At 33.3% G+C, this 22,829-nt stretch overlaps 3 protein-coding genes across 4 annotated transcripts; 2 read left to right on the forward strand and 1 right to left on the reverse strand.

The window, feature by feature from the left end:
* Nucleotides 1-1,386: 1,386 nt before the first annotated feature.
* Nucleotides 1,387-3,431, reverse strand: LOC106445806 (serine/threonine-protein kinase HT1-like). Its single transcript, NM_001316263.1, has 6 exons — nt 3,113-3,431; nt 2,415-2,536; nt 2,134-2,330; nt 1,881-2,055; nt 1,676-1,810; nt 1,387-1,593 (listed from the first exon to the last, which is right to left on the reverse strand). The coding sequence occupies exons 1-6, from the start codon at nt 3,429-3,431 to the stop codon at nt 1,387-1,389; spliced, it is 1,155 nt and encodes a 384-aa protein (NP_001303192.1).
* Nucleotides 3,432-10,331: 6,900 nt separating this feature from the next.
* Nucleotides 10,332-15,454, forward strand: LOC106449433 (probable protein S-acyltransferase 9). The gene is made up of 5 exons (XM_013891193.3): nt 10,332-10,595; nt 10,865-11,050; nt 11,286-11,585; nt 11,707-11,940; nt 12,028-15,454. The coding sequence occupies exons 1-5, from the start codon at nt 10,557-10,559 to the stop codon at nt 12,517-12,519; spliced, it is 1,251 nt and encodes a 416-aa protein (XP_013746647.1). The 5' UTR covers nt 10,332-10,556; the 3' UTR covers nt 12,520-15,454.
* A 4,668-nt stretch (nt 15,455-20,122) lies between these two features.
* LOC106449434 lies at nt 20,123-21,424 on the forward strand. Of its 2 annotated transcripts, none has more exons than XM_022716117.2 (3): nt 20,123-20,579; nt 20,919-21,040; nt 21,129-21,378. In XM_022716117.2, the coding sequence occupies exons 1-3, from the start codon at nt 20,318-20,320 to the stop codon at nt 21,204-21,206; spliced, it is 462 nt and encodes a 153-aa protein (XP_022571838.1). In that variant the 5' UTR covers nt 20,123-20,317; the 3' UTR covers nt 21,207-21,378. The 2 variants fall into 2 exon arrangements, with proteins under 2 accessions (XP_022571838.1, XP_013746648.1); XM_013891194.3 differs by having other exon boundaries at nt 20,140-20,579; nt 21,145-21,424.
* The last annotated feature ends 1,405 nt before the right edge of the window (nt 21,425-22,829 follow it).

The raw sequence follows: 22,829 nt of genomic DNA on the forward strand, positions 1-22,829 counted from the left end.
AAAGAAAATGTGGCTCAGTTTAATACTAAGCTGTGTGACATATATGATATATCTAATAAATGTTTCGCGCTTGGAAAGCAGTACAAAGACACAAGTAAGTTGGTGAAGAAGCTGGACTCGAATCGGGTTCGGTTCAGATTCCGGGTTAAAGATTTTATGCACAGCCTCACTCTTAAATGCTCCAAAATTTTTATCCTTATCCAAAATGTACATAAATCTAAAATGACTTATAAAAGACTCGAAACATATATAAAGAACTTTAAATATGTATGACTTGTCATGGTCAAAAACTCATAAAAACCATAATACGTTTTTATTTCATTGTTTATAAGTGTGTATTTACTTTTCTGCTTAGTTTCTTTTCCTGCTTAGCTTTAAGAAAACAATTTTTTTTCCACCTCCTATTTTGCATAACCCACTAAGATCTCAGACTATTGTGTAACCTTAGTTTCTTTGGGTTAGATCCCTTTAATTACTGCTGTGATTAGCTGTGCTCTTGTAATGGAAAAGAGCAAGCCGATCACCAGCATTTAGTCGGGAACTATTAGCTTAAGCCGATGTCCTGAGCCGGCTCGATGGGCCAAATATCCCATTTGATGGGTTTGAAGAGGGATGAAATCCATCTCCTACCATTTCATTTTTATCCGCTTGAAGGAAAGCTTAAAAATGGGGGTTGTTATTCATAAGCTTTATATGTACTATAGAACGAAAAATCAGAAGAAGAGTAAATGATCTAACGGTAATGTTGCTGGATGACAACAGAGACGTTATTGGTTTATTGTTTAGATTCGTTTATTATAAATAACTATGGAGTGTTGAATTCAGTTGGCTTTTGAATAGAGAAATAGAGACGTGAGTCTGTGGGAGTATAATTTGGATTAAGCCAGTTGTGTCTTTCGACATGAAAAGTTGGTAATTAGTGGATTTGTATTTCACTACAAGTAATCTTCAGTAGATTCGGGATTAAGTTTGAGAGATACACGAGAAGAAACAAACTCACTCTACCAGAATCATCCATTTTGAAACTTTGATCACCATTCAATTCTACCAAACTTTCGAAAGCCAAGACGTTGTTGTATCATTATGAAACAATAGGAAGATTGGCACCATCTGTTCTTCTATGAAGCTAAAGCTAAAACCAAACTATTTTACTTTTATAGTCATATCATCGACCAAGTAAAACATATGAGTACCATTAATATATAGTAAGAAAATCTCACCAAACAGAACAAAAACAAGGAAAGTTTAAGAAGAATATGGAAAACATATCATACACCATAAAAAGCCCTAACAAGCCTTTCTCTTTCTGGATTAATAATAAAAGAAAAGAAGAAAGCAAACAGGACACAAATCTTGAGTTTTGAATGATCTTAGATAGCATAGCACTTAAGGACCACGTTTCCTTCGGAAGCAGAGGCAACCCTGTTGCTGGTCAGCAGGGATCATCCCTCCTCCTTTAGTCGTATCAATACTCTCCAACATCGGCACAACCTCGTCCATCTCCGGTCTCTTGTCTGGATTTGCATCCCAGCATCGCTTCATCACAGCTGCAAGCGCGCTCGGGCAACACCTCGGTATATCTGGTCTCAGGTTCTGTATCGAATCATAATACCATATTGCATATATATATGGTTATAGTTTTAATGACGGATTAAGACAACTCTTAACTATTTACCTGGCGGACGACAGCTGAAGTGACTTCAGAGAAAGTAAGATCAGGGTATGGCATGTCACAGCAATATATCTCCCATAAGCAGATACCAAAACTATACACATCGCATTTTCGATTATAAGGGTTCCCATTGAGAACCTGCAGGCCCAAAGTTGGTTTTGTGTAAATATTAGATTTGTTAACAATATTGCCATTATCTCATTAGTACCTCAGGAGCCATGTAACCAAGTGTGCCAGTCTCTCCTGTCATGTCATTAGGGTTAGATGCTTCAACTCTAGCAACTCCAAAATCAGCGATTTTGACAGTCCGGGTTTTGTCTAACAACATGTTCTCTGTCTTTACGTCACGGTGAACAATCTTCTGTGAATGAAGGTAACTCAACCTGAGAAAGCAACATAATTATAAAAACGCTTCTTCTTCTTCCTAACCAAATGAGGAGAAAAGGGAAAGATGCTAATACCCCCTAGCGAGGTCAAGAGCGAGCTGAACAACAACTTTAAATGCTAACTTTCTTCTTCTGTTCTTGATCAAGAAAGATTTCAAAGCACCACCTTGAAGATATTCAACAACAACACAGCATATATTGTTCGGCATTGCTAGAGGACCACTCTCCGTTTGTAGCTGTAACCCTGATGCACCCATTGTAGCTCCTATGAACTGCAAAATTTAAATGATATCCTTACTATCAATATCTGACAATGATTGTAAAAATGGGTAAACGCATATGTAAAATATATGAACCTTGGTAACATTAGGATGGTCCAGTTTATGCCAAACGGCAACTTCCTGAGCAAAATCTGCCCTCAAAGACACAATCTCAGCTTCTGATCTATGCCCTTCTTCACCCCAATCAAGCAGCTTCACTGCTCAGTTTTTAACCACAATGATTAGCCCAATTCAATTACAGTAATAAAGCTTCTTTTAATAATTGCATTCATGGAATCTATTAGCTATTCATCCTTCCTTTTTTTTTTGCTTTAAATTAAATTCTTGAAAAAGAGATTGGGACAACAACAGCTGGAATCACATGAAAGAGATCCACAAAGCAAGAATCATAATTAGCCAAGTAGGCCTTTCAAGTAGCTGAAAAAACTTATGATAGCAAAACCCGTGTCGGCTTCACGGAGATCACAAGAGTTGCTTCTACCCACTAACGAAATTAACAAAATTTATTTTTAAAAAACTTAATCAAAGTTTTTCGTTTTTTTTAGTAGATGAATCTGACAAGCTTAGAACTTTCTGTTTCAAGTAAAAAGCTGTAACAAAAACCCAGAAACATCCACATGGTACGGCTCAAAGTTGTAAACTTTAAGTAATCTGACTTAACTGTAAGACTAAAAAGTTTCAACGTAACAACATTTACAGTTACTAAATGATATAATCAAAAAGGGGAAAATATTTAGAACGATAGAGGATAAAACGACGGTTAGGTGACTCACCGGCGACATCTTGACCGTCGTAGATACCACGATGAACGGTACCGAATGTGCCACGTGCAAGAACGGTCTTGATGATAAGCTTAGAAGGATCGATCTCCCACTCAAGCCTCTGTTTCCTCTGCCCAACGAAACCGCCGTTGAGAGCAGCGACGGGAGAGGAGGAGGCGGAGGCTCCGATGGCGGCGGCGGATTCTTCTTCGTCTCTCTTCTTGTTCTTCTCTAAAGTCAAAGCTCTGCTTAAATGCCTCTCTAGTTGCTCATCTAAGCTCTTTAGATCAATCTGATCTGCTCGGACAAACCCGTCGTTTCCTTCCTTCATTGTTGTGTCCTTTCCTTATGCTTTCCCTCTCTCTCTCTCTTGAACTAAGTTTAGAGAGAGATGTGACCGTACGAATCTTCCGGTCTCCTGCTCTTTTCTACTTGTTGATTTTTGTTTGTCTGTTGGGGTTGTGAAGTTCTGAGTTAATCAATGGAGAGGAAAATAAAAATTAAAAAAAAAAGGGGAAGAAGAGAAGACCGCATGTGAGTGAGCACATGGTCTTGCCTCGACGGAAAACGTATCCTTATTCAATTAAATAATAGTACATTTATTAAAACTTAGAAGGATACAAGATAGGGCCTAATACAAGATATATTGGTTGACCAAAGCAAAGGAAAAAAAAAAAAAGAGATAGAAGAAGATAGGCGGAAATAAATGATAATTTTCCGGAGATACGAACTCAAAAGAGATGTTTTATCCAGACTCGAAAACCCAAACTGATCCGAAAATATCTGACATAAAACCGAACCAAAAGTTTACAAATACTAGGTTTAAAAAAAATTATCCAAAAAACCGAAACTGAAAAGAACCGATTCAAATAGATCTGAATTCGAAAATGACCGATTCGAATAGATCAATTTATATCCAACCAATAACATGAATATCCAAGACTATGACTACTTGTGTTCTATTTTATATATTTTTATTTATGATTTAGTTGTAGTAATTTTTTGTTTGCAATATTTATTATTATTTCTGAAGTATTTTGAAGTAATATAAAATCTAAATGTCAAATTTAAATTTTAAAAATGTTTAGTTTCAATTATTAGTAATTTAATTTTGGTTATGTTGCAAAATTTTAAATAAATATGATAAACTTTGGCTAAATTTTGTTGGAGTTTAAATTTTGAATTTTTACCGGTCTTAAATATTCGAATCCGATGCAGACCGACTATAGATCCGAAAATTACATGTATTTTAGCTATAAACCCAAACCGATCCGGATTTTAAAAGAATCGATCCGAATCCAAACCAAAAATTTCCAATACTTGGATCCAAATGTCAAAAATATGAAGGACTCATATCCGAACGGAACCGACCAAACCCCACCTGATGATCGAATGTCCATGCCTAAGATGACCATTAGTAAGCTCAAGAATTTTGAGCACATGAAATAAAATATTACGATTATAAAAAAATGATGTGGCTGCAAATTTTATGGAAAGAGGATATTCGAGATTGAGAAATGTTCGACTATGAGATGGAGAAGATCAAAATTTGATTTTGTCAGCCATCAGAAAAAAGAAAATATCAAGGACTCTCGGTTTAGAGATTCAAGTCTTTAGGGTTTTTGTGTATGAGATTCTTGTGAGTGAAGCAACTGTTGTTGTGACAATAGAACTAGAATAGTTAGGAATTGGTTAGACGCGATACACGATATGTGTGTAATCACGTAAATATGATTGAAGAAGACAATCAAATTTGTTCAAATGATTTGTAATAAAGATATTTGTTGAAAAAGAAAGTCCTATTTTTAAGACTGTCAACAATTAATAACCTGAAATTAAGTTAACACAAAGTTAAGTTTTTTTCATTAAAAAAAAACCCTGAAATTATTGAAGAAAGTCCAAAATCGAGGAGAAGGGACTCTCTCTATTTGCCGGATACCTAAGAAATTGTGAAACGATCAAGAGATGAACATTATATTTTATTAAATTTATTGCTTTCTCATTGACGATATATACATACGGTTTTATAGACTTTTTACAGAAAAAAATAGATCTTTTGCCTAGTCTTATATGCTCTATAAAGTGGTATGCATCAAACTGGTTTTTGAAAAACCGTATACTTCATCAGGAAGCAATGAAGAACCTCAGGATGAGGAAGGGCAATATTTTGTAGTTAAAGAAGTTTTTTTTCTTTTTCAACATTACGGATTTAATATTTTGTAGGGCAATATTGAGACAGGGAAATAAGTAATAGCCGACGATAAGTGTATACGTGGTAGACTTTTTATGTATGATGCAAACACCTCTCTCATGAGGGCCAACCAAGTGCAAATGGAATTTCTACCATATGTGCTAATGTGGTGTGAGCTTTTACCCTACTGGATCTAGCTATAGCGTATTACAAACATTAGTATAGCGAAAGTTATCAATCATTTGGAAATTGTACGGTCATACACCTTGCAAAACATAAAAATTTCAATCAAGAAAAAATTGTAGAAATTAAATTGGAAAAAATAAAAGAAAATGTTAGATTTTCAGGATAATAGTAGGAGACATATAAAAAAGATATTACATGTTTATGGTCTACACACATTATATGATTTTTACAATCTTTCCACTAACATGGCACTAATCTCTATAATTTATAAAATCAACAGACTCAAATTTTGTTTGATTAGGTAATATTAGATTTATATTACTCAATCAAATTCTGATCAACTTCACTAAATTATGTATCTTGACTTTTGGTAATCATAATGTTTAACTCACTATTTTGTACTATTAGATTCAACACACTGATGATTCTAGTTCTATGTTTTTTTTTATTAATTGTCAAATTTATTGATCAAAGAAGAAAGTTGGATTTACATTATGATGCTATGCTAGTCTAAAGTGTAAAGAATAAAAGAATGTGATTTCCTATTGTAAATATTATTTATGAGGCTGGGATGGGTTTATAAACTTTTGTAAATATTTTATCAAGTGTTCAAAAACATTTATAATTTATTGAAAATAGTTGATTTATTTTTTTAATCACAAATTTAAAGTATTTATGAAAATAATTAGTTTTTAAAAGTAAATTTGAAAAGTGGTATCAAACTTGTGGTAAAATTGAAATTTCCTAAATATATTATATCTGTGTTTAGATTTAAGTTATTATAGTTTATATTTTAGTATTTAATATAAAGATTATGATCAATGTTTATGATTTAATTTCTTTCTTTGCTAAGTAAATGTTACTTTTAGGATTATTAGAGATTTTTCCGGGCTACGCCCGGGTTTCAGACAAATATATTTACATTTAATATATATAATACATATACATTATGAATTTATAAAAATATTAAACTAAAATTGTTGTTCTTTAATATATAAAATACATATACAAATACAAACTGTCCATTGAATTTTAAATGATTGAAAATTAAACTAAAATTGTTGTTCTTTTAATATCAAAAATATATATGGAACAGTGAAGGTGAAAATGAATAAAATGTTAACAAAACTGTAGTTATAATTCAAATTCTCATTTATCTATTTATCAGGCGTATTGGGATTCTCATGAAAATATGTTATTAATCACTACTAATCCAAACGTATGCACACACACCTCATAGTTTCAATAAAACAATTAAATACGTAGTCACTCTTTTTTCTTAAACAACACATAGTCACTCTTTATACATTTCTCTCTTTTTTCTAATGGATCACAACTTTGGTTTAATATGTGAATCACTTTGTAAGAAGAGATTAGTAAGTTAAAATATGAATGGGAAATAGAAAGTGTTCGTTCCAATTAAAAAACACACTAATAACTTATATTTTAATAAGGGTTTTGAGTGACACAACAAAACTACTCGAGTATGAGTAGCTTAATTTTTTTAACTTAAATATTTTTCGATCGGTCATATTAGAAGATCTAAAGATTATATGTTTACACTTTGTTTGTTGCTTACTTACTAATAAAGGTTCTTTGCTTTTGAGATATGAATATATGATTAAGCTACAGATCACAAAAGGAAGACTATTCTCTAGCCAAGTAGCATGCCACAAAATTAAGGTGAACTTCCTCTCTTGCCCAAAACGGGATATTTGTTTTCTTGTATTGTGATGTGTGGTTTATTTCCTTTTTCGTGTCGACATTGTTTTGGCTTTGAACATTTGCTTACTACTTTGGCTTTGATTAGTCTTCAATGCCATTAAGAACTCACACCACTATCTGTGATTAAATGTATTATTGTAACATTTTGTATAGAGATTGTAACACAGATATGTCAAAACACATGGCAAATTTTATGGCAATGGGAAAGCCAATACAATTTCTTCCAACAATATGTAAAGATAACTCTTTATCACTGTATTTACTCATATTTCCATAATTGAGCTGATTTCTTAATTGATGTGTGAACATTAGTCTATGCCTCATGATCACAATTATGAACAACCAAAATGTTGCCAAGGACCACAATCCGTAAGTGTTAACTATACTTGTAATTTACAGGAGGACAGAAAGGTTACTGATCAGCCTATAATATCAATGATAAAGAGATTTTGCTCAAAATTCTTTTAAAAATATCCTGAACAGCCCTAAGGACGATTGGTTTAGCCTTGTATATCTTATTCCTCTGTATTTACGTTCTGTTTTTACTGAATCAACTGATAAGGTTCTTTGGCTTCAAGAGCGCTGTCTTTCAGCTTCAAAGAGTAAAAGCTCCAGAAAATATTTGCTACCCAAAAGCATACAATGATACAATGTTTAAGGCGATGTACCACTCTCTGCTTTCTCTTACTTCAAACTGGATAAGCCAGTCCTCTGGCTTGATCAGCAGGTTGAGCCTGCCAACTATTTCTGTTTTTGTATCTTGTCACCATCCAAAAGCAGAATCTAAGACGCAACATTATCAAAGCTATTTAAACACACATAAAATAAATAGAACACAAACATACTGCCAAACACAAACTTAAACACACAGAAAACAACTCAAGCCACGCATAACTACATCAAAAATCTAACACAAACAGCAAAACCAAATACTATTGTAAAAAAACTTCACATTCCATGAACTTGAACACTCCTTTACCTATCAAAAGAGCTATCATTGTTTCCATTGATAAGAATGCGGTTATAGAGAAGGCCTTGTTAAAACTAACACATACTATTGAAGTTTTGATAAATAGTATGCGGCTGTGGTTGCTATCGACATATATTTCATCTATTGCTCTTGTCCCTATAAAATCATTTACATACAGAAGTTATACACAAAGAAATTATAAAACAGGACACTAAGATAATTTGAAAATGGACAGTGATATAACCTAATAGCTCACCAGATTAGCTCCAGCATGGCCTTGCATGACTCTACTCCGATGATAACGCGAAGCCAATCGCTGGTCTTGAGGTTCAGAGCCAGTGGCAGTGGGATAAAACAGTATTCAATGCCATGTAGAACCATAGCTCGAGCTGCCTTGGCAAACCATTTGATCCCAACATATAGCGGACTAAGACATTGCACCAATAGTTCTTCAGCTATGATTTCATCAGGTTATAAATCATACGAAAAGTACACAAGAAATCTCGACTAACTTACCTACTTCAATTTTTGCAAACATTTCCTGAAAAACCTATTGATAACCACAGAGAAGTATTGAAATATGTTAACCAAATATCTTGATTAAGTACGAAAATTTTTTAATTTGGGGAACTTCTACTCAAAACTACCTTAAAGCCACCTGAAGTCGATAAAGTATCCGCAAAGGGAGGTCGAGCTCTTTCCAACTCCAAACTTGACTCGCCTGGTCTTTCAGGAAGATGCAACTTTTTATAAATCCTGAGGTCACTTCATCAGCGTCAATAATAGAAGTTGAGTTGTATGTACATTATTTGCTTCCTCAGAGAAGCTAACCTGTATCACTACACTAAGCTCTTTTGCCAGCTTCTGCATCCTGTATTAGTAACCCATACCGAGCACAACTATAAAACATATACATCACTAAATGGCATCTCACCGTGTTGATGAAAGCACAAACTTGACAGAAGTAATATACCTCAAACACTCTCATGTAGGGGATACTTGTGTTCATCTTGTATGGTAATCATTTTGTAATACTCAAATAGTCAGGGGAAGACAATATAGATCACTACATAACATGACTCTAATTGACTCCGGAGACCCCAAAATATCAAGTCAATACTTAAGGCACGTGATGTCAATGTAAATGGAAACATGGCAGAGATACCGCCTTCTGAGAAAACAAAATCTGAGAAATATTTAAGAGCAAGAATAACCTGAATAAGAACGATGTGTGCTTCTTTTGCGTATGCTTCTCTGACCAGAAACCAAAATCAAGAAACAAAAGCTCAGCCTCATTCTCTCTATCGCTTATCTTTCTCTCTCTAATTGTCTAAATGAGATTGTTATCTCAGCTCCAGGACGCTTTGCAACACTGAGTCTCATCCTTGATTCTGCTATATTTCCCTTAAAGAAAGCACAATCAAAATTGATTCAGAAAATATTAATTCCAATCAATCTTTTCACAACCCTAAAATCAGATGAGATTGTTTTTGGTTCACAAAAATCAAAACAATCAGGAAAGCGGTTGATAACCTCGTGATAATTGATGGTTCTGGCGGAATCAATGTTGAGTTTGGGATAGGGGCCTCTCTTCTTCACAGTATGAGTAGATTGAGAAGGTATTTTTTGGATTTATATTGCTACTTTCTCGGTAGATGGAAGAGGAGAGAAGGTGAGGAGGTTTTCGTATGTGTTTTTTTTTAAGTTGAAGAAAGCAGTAAATGAGGACGATAAATGGAGAAGGTGGTGAAGCCATGGATTTGTAACTTCAAAAGTGGTGATAACATCGATTTACACGAAACACGTTCGATCCTTAAGGTTAGAAGAGATGTGGGCTTGATATGGACCACTTGGATTTAGACCAAAGCATGGATGACATGGCAGAATAAAAGTTTTTTATTGGTTGATTTAATTAAAGGACGTGGCATAGCTCAGAGGGTTTCATATTCCCCTTTTAGTATAGGTTAGATGTTTGTGTGGGTTAGTTTTGTGATAATAACTTTTCTAGTGCTATCTATTTGAGTAATATATAAATTTTTTTTTTTTGAAACACGAGTAATATATGAATAAATCATTAAATCAAAGATATTCTAAGCACTTCATTTAATCTACCGTTGTATTAAGACATTTATAGTATAATCCTATAATGATGACATAATAAAAAAGGTAAACAAAACTATAATGCTCTTCTAGGGAGACACACTCGAGAAACGAAACGCATTTTGTGAGACAGAGAGGGAGAGAGAGATCACCATTCACTCCTCCACCTGGATTTGCATCGTACTTAGCCTGAAATGAAATGAATCGACTAAGAAATGTAGAGGATCGTCCAATTCGACAGAGAGTACTGTAGCGAAGAGTGTCTGATCCCATCGCTGATTCTCATGGCGGGACGGGTCTACGAAGCCTGGAAGGGAAGCAATGTAAGGTTTTGATATTTATATAGTCTCCATTTTCACTTTTCTGGAATCTGCATTATTCGAATTATCTGCCTTTCTCAAGAAATATATGAATTTAGGGTTTGACACCTTTTATTGCCTTTAATTCCCTAATAACTTTCAGTTTTATAAATATACTTTTAACTTCTTGTTTATCATTTGCTTTATGTTTCACTCTCCAACGCATGGACATGCATTTTAAATAAAACCATATTGTATCATCATCAGCTCCTCTTTCAATGCCTCTTTTGCAGAAGTTTTTATTTGGTGGGAGATTGATATTTGGGCCAGATGCTTGGTCTCTTCCCTTTACCTTGTTGCTCATCATAACTCCAGTTACTTTGTTCTCTGTTTTTGTTGCAACACATCTCCGCCACGAGTTCTTCTCAAACACTGCAGGAGATGCCATCCTAGTAGTAGCCATTCTGTTTACTCTTTTTGTAAGTCGCCCATTTTATATTCCATATATGTCGTCTTGTTTACACATGTGTTTCCTTTTAACATGGGATATTAATCATCTGTTTTTAGTGTTGCTTATATAAATGCTGATTCACTTAAATTCATACCACATTAACTTAAGAATCTAACCAAAAAAAAATAAAAATGAAACTAGTCACACCACAACAACATTTATCTTGTGATTTGTTATCCTTCGCACATCACTTGTTTTGATAGGTATTGATCCTCCTCTTCCTCACTTCTGCGCGAGATCCTGGAATCGTTCCAAGAAACTTGCGTCCGCCAGAGGAAGAACTATGCTATGAGACTACTGTGTCAGCTGATGGAATACAAGCACCTACTGTTCAAATTCCGAGGACGAAAGAAGTCATAGTTTATGGCGTTCCAGTTAGAGTTAAATATTGCGATACATGCATGCTTTATCGACCTCCTCGTTGCTCCCATTGCTCCATTTGCAACAACTGTGTTGAGCGTTTTGATCACCATTGTCCTTGGGTAGGCCAATGCATTGGAGTGGTAAGCTGATTCAAAAGCACATTAAACTTGGGAGATTTTTTAAGTTCATAACTTGCTATGTGTGTTGACCAAACTGTTGACCCATCTTGACGTTTTGTTTTTGTGTGTGTTGTAATTTCAGAGAAACTATAGGTTCTTCTTTATGTTTGTTTCCTCTGCAACTCTTCTCTGCATTTACGTGTTCTCCATGTCGGCTTTATACATAAAGTTTCTAATGAATAACAATCAGAGTACTGTGTGGAGAGCAATGCGAGAATCCCCTTGGTCTATTATGCTAATGATATATTCCTTTATATCTCTGTGGTTTGTTGGAGGGCTTACTGGTTTCCACTTATACCTCATTAGCACAAACCAGGTTAGTTTTTTTTTTTTTTTTTTTTTTGCGTTTATAGGGGTTTTTATAAATGTCTCATCTGATGGCTAACATTGTGATTATGTTCAGACAACCTATGAGAATTTCCGTTACAGATCAGATAATAGAATCAACGTTTATGACCGCGGGTGTTCTAACAATTTCCTTGAGACATTTTGCTCGAAAGTTAAGCCCTCAAGGAACGACTTCAGAGCGCTCATGAGAGAAGAACCTCCGAGGAATATCACATTGGCTACCACATGGGAAAGACCAGGAGAAGAAGAGGAAGGAAGTTCGGACTTGGAGGAAGGGCGTCAGAAAGTGGAAGACGATCTTGACATCGATGAAGATGTTATGAAACTACAGCAGCGTTCTAATGCAGAAGAAGGCAGCGATCCAGCGCATCACATGGTCGAGGTTGACCAAATGAGAGTTGGGTCTAGTGAGAGAGCACCAACTATTCGATCTGAAGTGAGGCACGGGAACTGGGGAGCAAGAAGTAGCGCACAAGAGGATGTGGTTAGTGGTTCTTCAGTCATCAGGGAGAGTAGAAGCTATGCAGCTGCAGAGGAAGGACGGTGATGGGTGAACAATGGGAGTAAAAGAGGTTTTCTCTTTCTTACTGAACTTTATTGTTTTAGTTTTTCAATATATTACGGGTTTAGGCCCTCGTGGTTTGGTTTGAGAGTTGTGATTTGTGAACATGATGGTGGTTTGGGCAACTGTGAATAAGTTTATAGTAAGCTTGGGTAGAGCTCAATACTAAGTAAAATAGGTTACTCTACTGGCTTATCTTTTTTATAGATGTTTTTTGGGATCGAACCATTTGAGTATTTGTATCTTTTAGAAACTGTCCAAATTGGGAAAAACACAAGCTAAATTAATAAATAGACAAAATTTGAAACCAGATCAACGTTCCCAAGTTATACTGCCATTGTTGTATTTTTATAAGCCACAGTTAACAAAGCTAAAACCAAAATCTGATTCCCAACAAAATTGTCGAAAGGAATAATATTTTTTTCTGGCGACGAAATGGCTTCTTCCTCTGATTTTTTCATCGTCTAAACTATGGGAACCTTGTCACAATTTCACTTAGCCCCACCATCGGCCTTGATCTACAGAGACTACATCGATGCCAACAGCCGACGAGTCAAAAAAACCCCCTCTGCAATAACACATTAACCACCTATCATTTACCTCTTCTGCCACTAGCCTAGTACGAACATGTGGATAGATGAATCTTGGTTTGGTTCGTGATGGGATTTCGGATCTAAGAGCATCTTCAACCTCAATTCATAATTTACTACAAACTGAAGTGAAAAATTGAATGATGAAGAAACAAAAATCACATTACTCACTTTTTTGTTTCTTTATCCTTCTATTTCCCACTCTATTTTACGGTAAATTATGGAGTGGGATTAGAGATACTCTAAAAAAACATATATTACCTCGTTAGAAATCCTCAGATTGTTAGTATGCCTCCCATCAAGATTCCGGATTGGGAAGGTAAATACTTTTTCATATATGCTGACAAGAATTTGGTCCCGATGCCTTCATGAGACTGGTCTGTCAGTGGAATGCTGATCACGGTAGATGATCCAATTAGGTTTCTCTTTGGTTGCTTTGTTTTATCATTTTTAATCATCTATGATTTTCTATTTGTACTTCATCCAGTGCAAAAGCAACTTCCCACTGATAGGCTGCAGCTAGTTATTAAGGAGCTCAAGGGTATCCGAACTCAGAATTGGGAATCAGTCACTCTGGCTTGTATCACATCTGTTCCCGAAATCATCAGTGGTGAGCATAACTTGATTTGTCTTTTATGATGTTTCTGTTCTTCAGGTTTCTTAAGTTCTTTGGTTTGTGACAGCTTGATTTGTCTTTTGGTTTATCTTCTGTTTTACTTTAATTGTGTCTTCATTTTGCACTTACATGATTGGTCCAAAAGTGAAATACGGTAAATAAATAAGTTCTACTAGGGTTAGGAGTTATCCTTAAGCATTATATAAGCTCGAAGTCGTGAGTGACTTTAATACTCTTTGTAATGTTTTCTCTTTTCCTTTTATCATTGAGATAAAAGCTGTTTGTGCCTAAGTTCGGTGGTCAGGTTAAACATATAGTGGATTGCCGGAACCTCTCGCCTAGACATAGGTGTAGCTCATTTTGAGGTTCTGAACTGGTTAAATTTCTCGGTGTCATTTTCTTCTCTTTGCTTACAATACTTGTTACTTGCATGTAGAGAGAGAGAGAGTGAACCAAACCAAACCATCCTCTCCAACTAGCAGCAGGCTCATTGATAATAAGCCCACTTTAGTTATTCGTAATTTTTAGGCTAATTTAAAAGCCCATTTGCAAAGTTAAATATAGGGCTCGTTCATAAAACTCTAGGGTTCCGGAGGTCTAATTCGTTCCTTTATAATATAATGACGGTTCTATCGATTTCCATCAAATCATCTCATTAGATTTTAATCTTGAGTTGGTAGCTTTTCCTGGCCGGGTGAGGTATTCTTTCTTTTCTCTCGCCAAAACCCTAACGTAGTCCTTTTTTTTCTTCCTTTCGATCTCTTCCTCTTCAATATTGATGTCAGGACTATAATGCCTTTATTTGCATTTAACAATTAATATAATAAGATTTCGAATCGATTACAAAGGCTACAAAGAAACATCATAAGAATGGTCTCAGGATTTTTTCCTTCTACAGTGGCAAGATTCTTCGTTTCCAGAATCTATTACCGCAGTGGGAGTAGATAGTTTTTAGGGTAGAATACAACCAACGAATATGATTTTAATAGTTTGTTTCCTTCGGGTTGCAGAAAATGTTGGGAGCTACGCAGATACCACCTCCATATGTCAGGTGTATTATCGAGAAAACGGCTAAGTTTGTTTGCAAACACGGGTTAGAGATTGAGAACAGGATTATAGCTTCCAACGTCAAGAATGCTAGATTCAAGTTTTTAAGCAGCTCAGATCCTTATCATGCCTTTTACAAACACAAACTTTATGAATATCAAGCTCAGAATCAACATGGAGTTGAAGGTAATGACGATGCTGCTACAGGTGCACAACCCGACCCTTTGGCTCAACTTATGACTCCGCCTGAAGAGGATTATACAGTCATACTTCCTGATGGGATCACAGACGAGGATCTTGATACTGTTAACCTCACAGTACGTGTGGTAGCGCGGAAGGGGAAATCGTTCTTAGTGGAATTAACGAGAGGGGAGATAAATAACTATCCTCAGTCTTATTCTAAGAATCTAATCCACAGTATGTTTGATTGTTTCGATGCTCTGGTTGATACATTTTCGGCTATAATAGTTAAGATAGGATGTTTTATTTTATTTTCCTTTTTCTTATTGTGTTTATCGGTTACTTTAGGAGTTATCCTTCTTTTCAAAATGTAGTTCGTTTAGCAATCTTAATACATAGAAGTGTTAGGACTTGGAAGAGTGTGTTTGTTGCTCCAATAAAACGAACGTAGACACTTCTATCTATTTCATTTAACTTTGACAACAAATAAAACCAAAATGATAAGGTTCTGGTGTTCTTTTTTTATTTTCTCTTTCTTTTTAGATTCTGGTGTTAGTTAGACAAAGATCTCAAATCCCCGTTTATCTTTTCAATTTTCCACCGTCCTTGCAAATCTATGAGCTACTAGATCTTTAAATTCCACGACATCCAACTCTCGATAATATTGGATTTACCACAGCTGCCATTCTTAGAAATTTCGGCTATAGCCATATTTTCGTGTTATAACCACAAAAAAACATTGCTATACGTTCGAACATAAATAAGTCATGACCATTTGTGCGATTTTACCATAAACATTTGAGTTTCAGTTCAAGTGGTTTAATAGTGAATTGTCACAGATGATCGGTTCACCCCTTGACATTAGTTGCAATGTATTCAAAACTCAGATCAAACAGTATCAGTCCACTCTGTAGTACTAAGTGCGTTCTTCCAAAGGCTTATAAAAAAAAGTTACATGTCGATTAATCAAACCAATGTATTCGACACATTTTTCATTTCAGTCATACTTTTAATATGTTCATATGCATTTACTCTATAAACTAAATTTTGCAACACATTTTCTTCCCAATAATGTTTGTATATAAGCCTTTAGTCAAAAAAGAATGTTTGTACACGTCTTTTATTTGTAGTGTTCGTAATGCATAATAGTTTATCAATGTTATGACATGCTTGTCAATGTCATATTTAAGAAATAAGCTATTTGATTAGCCACCATTTTTATGTTTTTCTTTAAAAAATAAAACAATTAAAAATATCATCTTACAGCCACAACATATATATGTACGTTTTTCAACAACAATGCTGTTTATTAAAGATTGGCCTAATAACTATCTAAATAATTCAGTTAAAAAAATATCTAAACAACTTCTATATTTTTGTTTTCATTATAACAGTGCTGCAAAATCATAAAAATATTTATTAATAAAAATTTAAATCCAAAAGACCATAAACTTGAAACTAAATAAACTCCAAAGTTTACCGGTTTTATTAAAAACAAATTATTCGAACACTAAAAATAAAACTCAAATTGAAAAAGCTTCCTAACTCGGGTTGAACAAACTATTTCGTGGTTCGACTAAACCTTCGTAGTCTTCTTCAACTTAATGCTTTGTTCACAATTTATTTGGCGAAGATGTGATGTTTGATAGATCAAAATTTTCTTCTTTGCGTTTGGAATTTTTTAATATATAAAATTATGATTAACTAATTAAATTATACAGTTTGTGAATGAAATTATTTTTTACCTTTAATATTACTTCAATTGTAAGACCTTATTGTTTATGTTTTTAATTTTATATTTTTGTATTTATTTGGCATATAAAGAAAATAGAAAGTCATATCTCTTCTATTAAAAATAAGATATTATTGCCATAAAATATATTTTCTTAAAATAGATGTATTAATATACACAAGCATAGTAATTGATTAGATTATAAACAAATACAATATATAAATTGTCCATGTAGTAAATATAATAATCAAATGAAAATCACATATGTAGCATATCACTTTGATAAAATTAATATATAACTACAATACAATATGAAAAAATATATATTACTATAAATAAAGAAAACACCCGCGGATGCATGAGTTTAGATCTATCTAATAAAGCCAAAAGAGCTTTAGCCAGTGAATGGTAAGTAGCGATGTCAATGCTTTTGGAATTGTGGACACAAGACTTGGACTTATGATCCTCTGTTTGTAGTGAGTCTGATCAGAGAAAAAGAAGAGAAACAAGAGGACTTGATCGAATCCAATACTCAAACGATGAACCGGACAAAGAATCTCCCGTGCTTGACCTGTTCACGATTCCACCGATATGAAGCACCACCAGAATACCAATACTCGAGCTCGCTTCAGGATGCAATGTAAGAACGGCTAGCTTAGGTTAGGTTATTGGTTTTGTGATCTTCTGGTTTAAGAGATCCTGTCCGCAACAAATAATGTGTAGAATTCATTAAATCTGATGATGAATAATAATATTTTAAAGATACCTTAGGCAATCACTAGTTGTCTTATGTGTCCCCCCGGCTGTGCCAATAGAGGAGAACGGTGGGGCCTACATCTGCTTGCCGTGCCATCTTTTCCTTCGTTTTTGTCTGCAATGATTGAAATTGTATCCAATGACATTGCGTGAAGTCGTGTAAAATTTTGAAAAGGATATGTAAAATTCCTCTAAAATACATAGGCATCAAATGGCATGTAGATCATAAAAACGCAGATCAAACAAAAAACGCAGATCAAGCAGAACAAATGCAGATTATGCAGAACAAATGCAGATCAAATCTGTATGACGTGTATTAAGTTTTACGTTTTGTCCACGGTTAGATGCCATATCTATAAATTTAAAAATAATATTAGTTCAATTATATGAACATAGATATAAAAAATTGATAAAACTAATTAAACATAAGATTAAAATAATGCATGTGTTATAATGCGTATAATAATCATTTTAAAATAATAATTAATTATAAAAATATTTAAATTTATAATTATATGCAAATAATACACGCAATATAAATAACATGCATAAATTTATTAAATTAAGAATGGATATCTGATCCTTTATATGTATATATATATATATATATTTAAAGAATTATATAAAAGTTATATAAATTTTACAATATTTTATTTATACTTAAAGATGAATTTTAATTTGTGAAGGAAGGAAAAAAATTAATATGAAATATTGATAACTAAAGGAGAAAAAGTAATTGTCAAAAAAAAAAAAAGGAAAGACAACACTTCATTGGGCTCCTGTGTTCGACCAGCCCACTTATTCCTATTACTTACAGATCAGTTTTTTATCACATGAATTCTCCTGCATGCAGTTTTCTTAATTTTTTAATATTATAATTTCTTCTGCATTTTTAATGTTGATTGGAGATAAAGTGCAGATCAATCTGCATATTAATTTTTCCTGCATTTGTACTACATTTACTCTGCACTACATTCATACCCATAATGTCCGATAAATATTAACGAATATGACACATTATAAAATTAGTGGGAGTAGCTTACAAAATTTAATATATAATACATTCCAAGTTTAGCTAACAATAAAAAATGTTGACAAAAAAAAGAACAATAAAAATAGTTAACTAATTTGATTAGTACAGTTAACTCTTTGATGTTTGAAACCTTGTGGTCGACAATAAGGAACTGAATTAGAATGCAACCTGTTGTACCAAACTGAATTATATTGTTTCCGAATATACGTTCGAAAAGTGTAGAGGGAGAAGTGCATATCGTCAGCACATGCAGTTTTTCCACACTGTATTTACCGTTCAACTATTTATGGTTTTACATTTTAGATAGCAGAAAATCTGCATGCAAATCTCATCCGTTACACATTTGGTATTGTTTACCGGACATCTGCAACTATTTAATTTAAAATATATTTATCTTTTTTTATAAAAACTATATTTTCATTTTGTTTTACTTATAATTTTAAAAATATAAAAACTATCATTGACTATATATTTCTCTTTCTATTTTCTTCATATTATTTTAAATTTATTTAAATTATTATGTTTTTATAATGTGTGTTTAATTATGATGTGTATTATGAAAATATTGTAATATAATTTAAATATGCATAGTAGTGGAAGATATATGTATTTCATTAAATTTTAATTTTTTCATATTTTGATTTCAAAATTTCAGTAATATGGTTTTAGTGCAAGATTTATTGTTGTTTATGTATTATATTTCTATATTATGTTGTTTTGATATATTCTATTGTAACTTTTATTATTTACACATATAATTTTCTTTTGAACTACTCTTATCATTCAAAAATATAATAATTGTTTGATCTACTTGATATGCATGCAAGATCCGTTTGATATGCATCTCTTCTGCATAATCTATTTGATCTGCACTTGTTTCGCATGATTTGTTTGAAATACACCGCTTGAACTGCATTTACCATTCAGAACCTATGTGTCTTTGTTTACGACCCATTTACGACCCATTTATGTTCTCAGAAATGAGTCTATTTGTTAGTTACTTCTCCTTTTAAAAATTAGTCTAGATTCTTCTATAAACTTATATTTGTATTTAATAAAACTCCTTGTATAATATAAAAATTAAAATTAAATCTATAATTTCATTCTTATAAATATATGTATTTTATCTTGTCTGATTTGGAACAATGTATAATCAAATAAATAGCATAATATATTTTTAAAATGTGAAAAGTTCATATTTATTTGAAAATGATACAAGAAAGATTTAGAATAATATTTACAAACATACATTGTACTACTAATTAATGTAATAAAGATTAACCTATACTTTTCTGTTTCAAAATAATTATTTTAAAAGATTTTTACATCTCATTTATTGAAAATTTAAATTATTTAATGTATTTAATAAACTAACTTTAGTTAATATATTTTGTTTTGCATAAAAATAACAATAAATGTAGTTATAGGTGGTCAAATATATTAAAAACATTTGATTTTCATACCGAAATTTAAAAAGGTTATTTAGAATAAAATAAAAAAATTCTGAAATCATAACTTAAAAATAAATCAATTCCCCAAAAAAAAGAAGGTGAAACAAAGGAAACAGTTATTTATTTTTTTGTTGGGTGTGATGGTCGTCGTAAACCGGAATACTCATTTGGCCTGCGGTGACAGTAATTATTTGGACTCCACCGCCAAAGACCGCACTCATTCTCTCTCGTGACAGATTCTAACTGTTATAAAGACTGTTCTTTTTCACAATCTTCTCGTGTCTTTGCTTTAGTTATCTCTTCACTTTCCATTTCTCAAACTCGATTAGTTCTTACTTTAAATTAAAAGCTTTTTTCCTTCTCTATAGTTTAAAGAAAATGGGAAACTGTCAAGCGGTGGACACTGCCAGAATCGTGATACAACACCCAAATGGTAAAGAAGAAATGCTAAGCTGTCCAGTTTCTGCTAGCTATGTGATGAAGATGAATCCTGGCCATTGTGTTGCTCTTCTCATCTCCACCACCGCTCTCTCTGCCTCTCCCGGTCATGGAGGACCTCTTCGGCTCACCAGGATTAAACTCCTCCGTCCCACAGAGACGCTTGTTCTTGGCCACGTCTACAGACTCATCACCACCAAAGGTACACTCCAAACTATATCTTGTTGTATTCGATTTCATATTCAACTCCATCTCATAGTTGTAGTAGAACTTTGCTCAAGTCTTAACTCAAATATAAAAAAAAGACTAGGGGTTTTGGATATATATGTTACTCTCTTTTAGTCTCATGTAACCTCTGAAACTATTTATTGGTCCTTTCCAGACTTTAGATCAAACTTTATTCCTGTTAAGTCTGTTGTAATATGATTACTGAGTTAAGAGTCTTGTGTGAATGCATTGGTAGCCAGTCCAACATATATGTAGGATGCTTTTCTGGATGGGGTCTAATCTACAATTTTGAAACTTGTTGGGTGAATTTCAGAGGTTATGAAAGGCTTAATGGCCAAGAAATGTTCCAAGTCGAAGAAAGAAGGTAAGATGTCGGAAGATAAGGTAGAGATGGTGAAAGCATTTAGCTCTAACAAGCTTGACAATGAAGATCAGGTAATATATGACTTTTTAAGATTGATATTTTTAATTATAGTTTGGTGGATGACTTCTTGGTGAGAATTGGCTTTGACTTAGATGAAAGCTGTCTATGGCTGCAGATGAAGAAGCAAGAGAAAGAAAGACCACTAAGAATCTCAAGATCATGGCAGCCTTCTCTTAAAAGCATAGCGGAAGGAGGTGCAAGCTGAAGAATGTCTAAAACTTTGGGGAACATTCAAAAGAAGTTTTGAAACATGAGGATCCAGTTTGGAAATAGGAATGCTAGTGACAAAAGCTGGTCCCTTGTAATGTGTGAAATTAAAGTGATAAATTTGGAAGCAATCATTCATTTATTTGACCGAAGACTCTAAGTTGCATGATAAAATAACAAATTTCGTCTGAGAAAGCGTTACAATCAAAGAACGAAAGCATCAAGCGTGCTTTGAGCTGATCATTTATCACTCCTGTTAAGTTATGAAAAAAATACATTTCAATTAAAAAATTATTAAATTTTAAAATGATATTTTTAATTTTTTTATAGTCCAATTTTAATGTTTTATTAATATGTGTAACTCTTTAAAACATACGAATTTTAAAACTGAAGAAAAATATTTTTAATTCTAAAACGTTTACAAATTGAATAGATCTATAAGATGGTTTATGAGTCGAATATTTTGATCATCGCATATTTTCTTTTTTCTTTTTTCTTTTTTTTTGGTCTTAACATTTTTCTATTTTCGTTTTTATGTTGCTTGTGGGATAACTCCAGCATTACATGTTGACCATTAAATTCAGTTTCATGCTATAGACGTTACAAAAGAAAAGAAAAAAGAAAAGAAAAAAAAAAAAAAAAGAGAAATCTAAACCGGTTGTAGAAAAATTTCTTGTTGTATTTGAAGAGACTTCTTTGTATTCAAAGATACACTATGCATTTTTTAAATATTATGTTAAATTACTCAAAAACACTTTGTACAACAAGTGTTACAAGTGCTTAAAATCCAAAATAATAGAATGTTCAAAAGTACATAAGGCTCGAACAGTTAAAGGCTTCACCGGCTCCTAGTAGCTCCGGCGTTGGTTCATGGTGTCGGAGGCGTGTCTTCTCCCCCTCCCTTCCTCCTTGTCTTTTCGTTCCTTTCAACTGTTCCTCTTCATTGTTGATATGATCCCGTTGAATGTCAATGGTTACATAGATATTCAGGTATTATATGTGAAAAAAGAAGACGATAGAAAGTCAAAAATTACAATGTGCGAATTAAATATTTAAGACCCACAATTTGTCACTGATTTGTAAGTAGGGTTGCGACATTTCACCAGAATCGAATACCCGAACTGGTTTGCCTCTGTTTCGGTATTTATTATTTAACTGATGTACATCAGTTTAAATAACCATGGATATCAGGTTCAGTTTATCCGGAACCGACCTGGTACTCGTTTAAACCGAATTCTATGTTTAACACACACATAATTTGTATCTCTTGAGAGTTAAACATGGGTTGAAAAGCAGTGGAGCATAGGCTGGACCACTAGACTACTTCAACCTCGTTGTAATTACCTATATTTTTTTTAAATAAAATAGAAAATATAATATCATAGGTTTAAATGGTCTATTCAAACCCATCCAGAACTAGCGTTACCAATCCGAACCAAAACTCTAGAAATACTATTTGGATACAATTTCTTTATAATTTATACTAGATTTTGACCCGCGCTTTCAAAGCGCGGTATCGTTTCTTTTTAAAATTTCATTTAAATTAATAAATATTTGTCTAATCCATATTTTAATAGATTTTTTTATTTGTTT

Source organism: Brassica napus, chromosome A3 (genome assembly GCF_020379485.1).
Source record: "Brassica napus cultivar Da-Ae chromosome A3, Da-Ae, whole genome shotgun sequence".
Taxonomy (NCBI): Eukaryota; Viridiplantae; Streptophyta; class Magnoliopsida; order Brassicales; family Brassicaceae; genus Brassica; species Brassica napus.

What these genes read in the sequence shown, in the direction of transcription:
- LOC106445806 (NM_001316263.1), bottom strand. Translation starts at nt 3,431, where the DNA reads ATGAAGGAAGGAAACGACGGGTTTGTCCGAGCAGATCAGATTGATCTA. An exon ending in CGACGGTCAAGATGTCGCCG is followed by an intron (nt 2,537 to 3,112) that starts GTGAGTCACCTA and finishes AAAACTGAGCAG; the next exon opens with TGAAGCTGCTTGATTGGGGT. An exon ending in CTTCAGCTGTCGTCCGCCAG is followed by an intron (nt 1,594 to 1,675) that starts GTAAATAGTTAA and finishes GATTCGATACAG; the next exon opens with AACCTGAGACCAGATATACC.
- LOC106449433 (XM_013891193.3), top strand. Translation starts at nt 10,557, where the DNA reads ATGGCGGGACGGGTCTACGAAGCCTGGAAGGGAAGCAAT. An exon ending in AAGCCTGGAAGGGAAGCAAT is followed by an intron (nt 10,596 to 10,864) that starts GTAAGGTTTTGA and finishes CCTCTTTTGCAG; the next exon opens with AAGTTTTTATTTGGTGGGAG. An exon ending in TAGGCCAATGCATTGGAGTG is followed by an intron (nt 11,586 to 11,706) that starts GTAAGCTGATTC and finishes TTGTAATTTCAG; the next exon opens with AGAAACTATAGGTTCTTCTT.
- LOC106449434 (XM_013891194.3), top strand. Translation starts at nt 20,318, where the DNA reads ATGGGAAACTGTCAAGCGGTGGACACTGCCAGAATCGTGATACAACAC. An exon ending in CAGACTCATCACCACCAAAG is followed by an intron (nt 20,580 to 20,918) that starts GTACACTCCAAA and finishes GGTGAATTTCAG; the next exon opens with AGGTTATGAAAGGCTTAATG. An exon ending in AGCTTGACAATGAAGATCAG is followed by an intron (nt 21,041 to 21,144) that starts GTAATATATGAC and finishes CTATGGCTGCAG; the next exon opens with ATGAAGAAGCAAGAGAAAGA.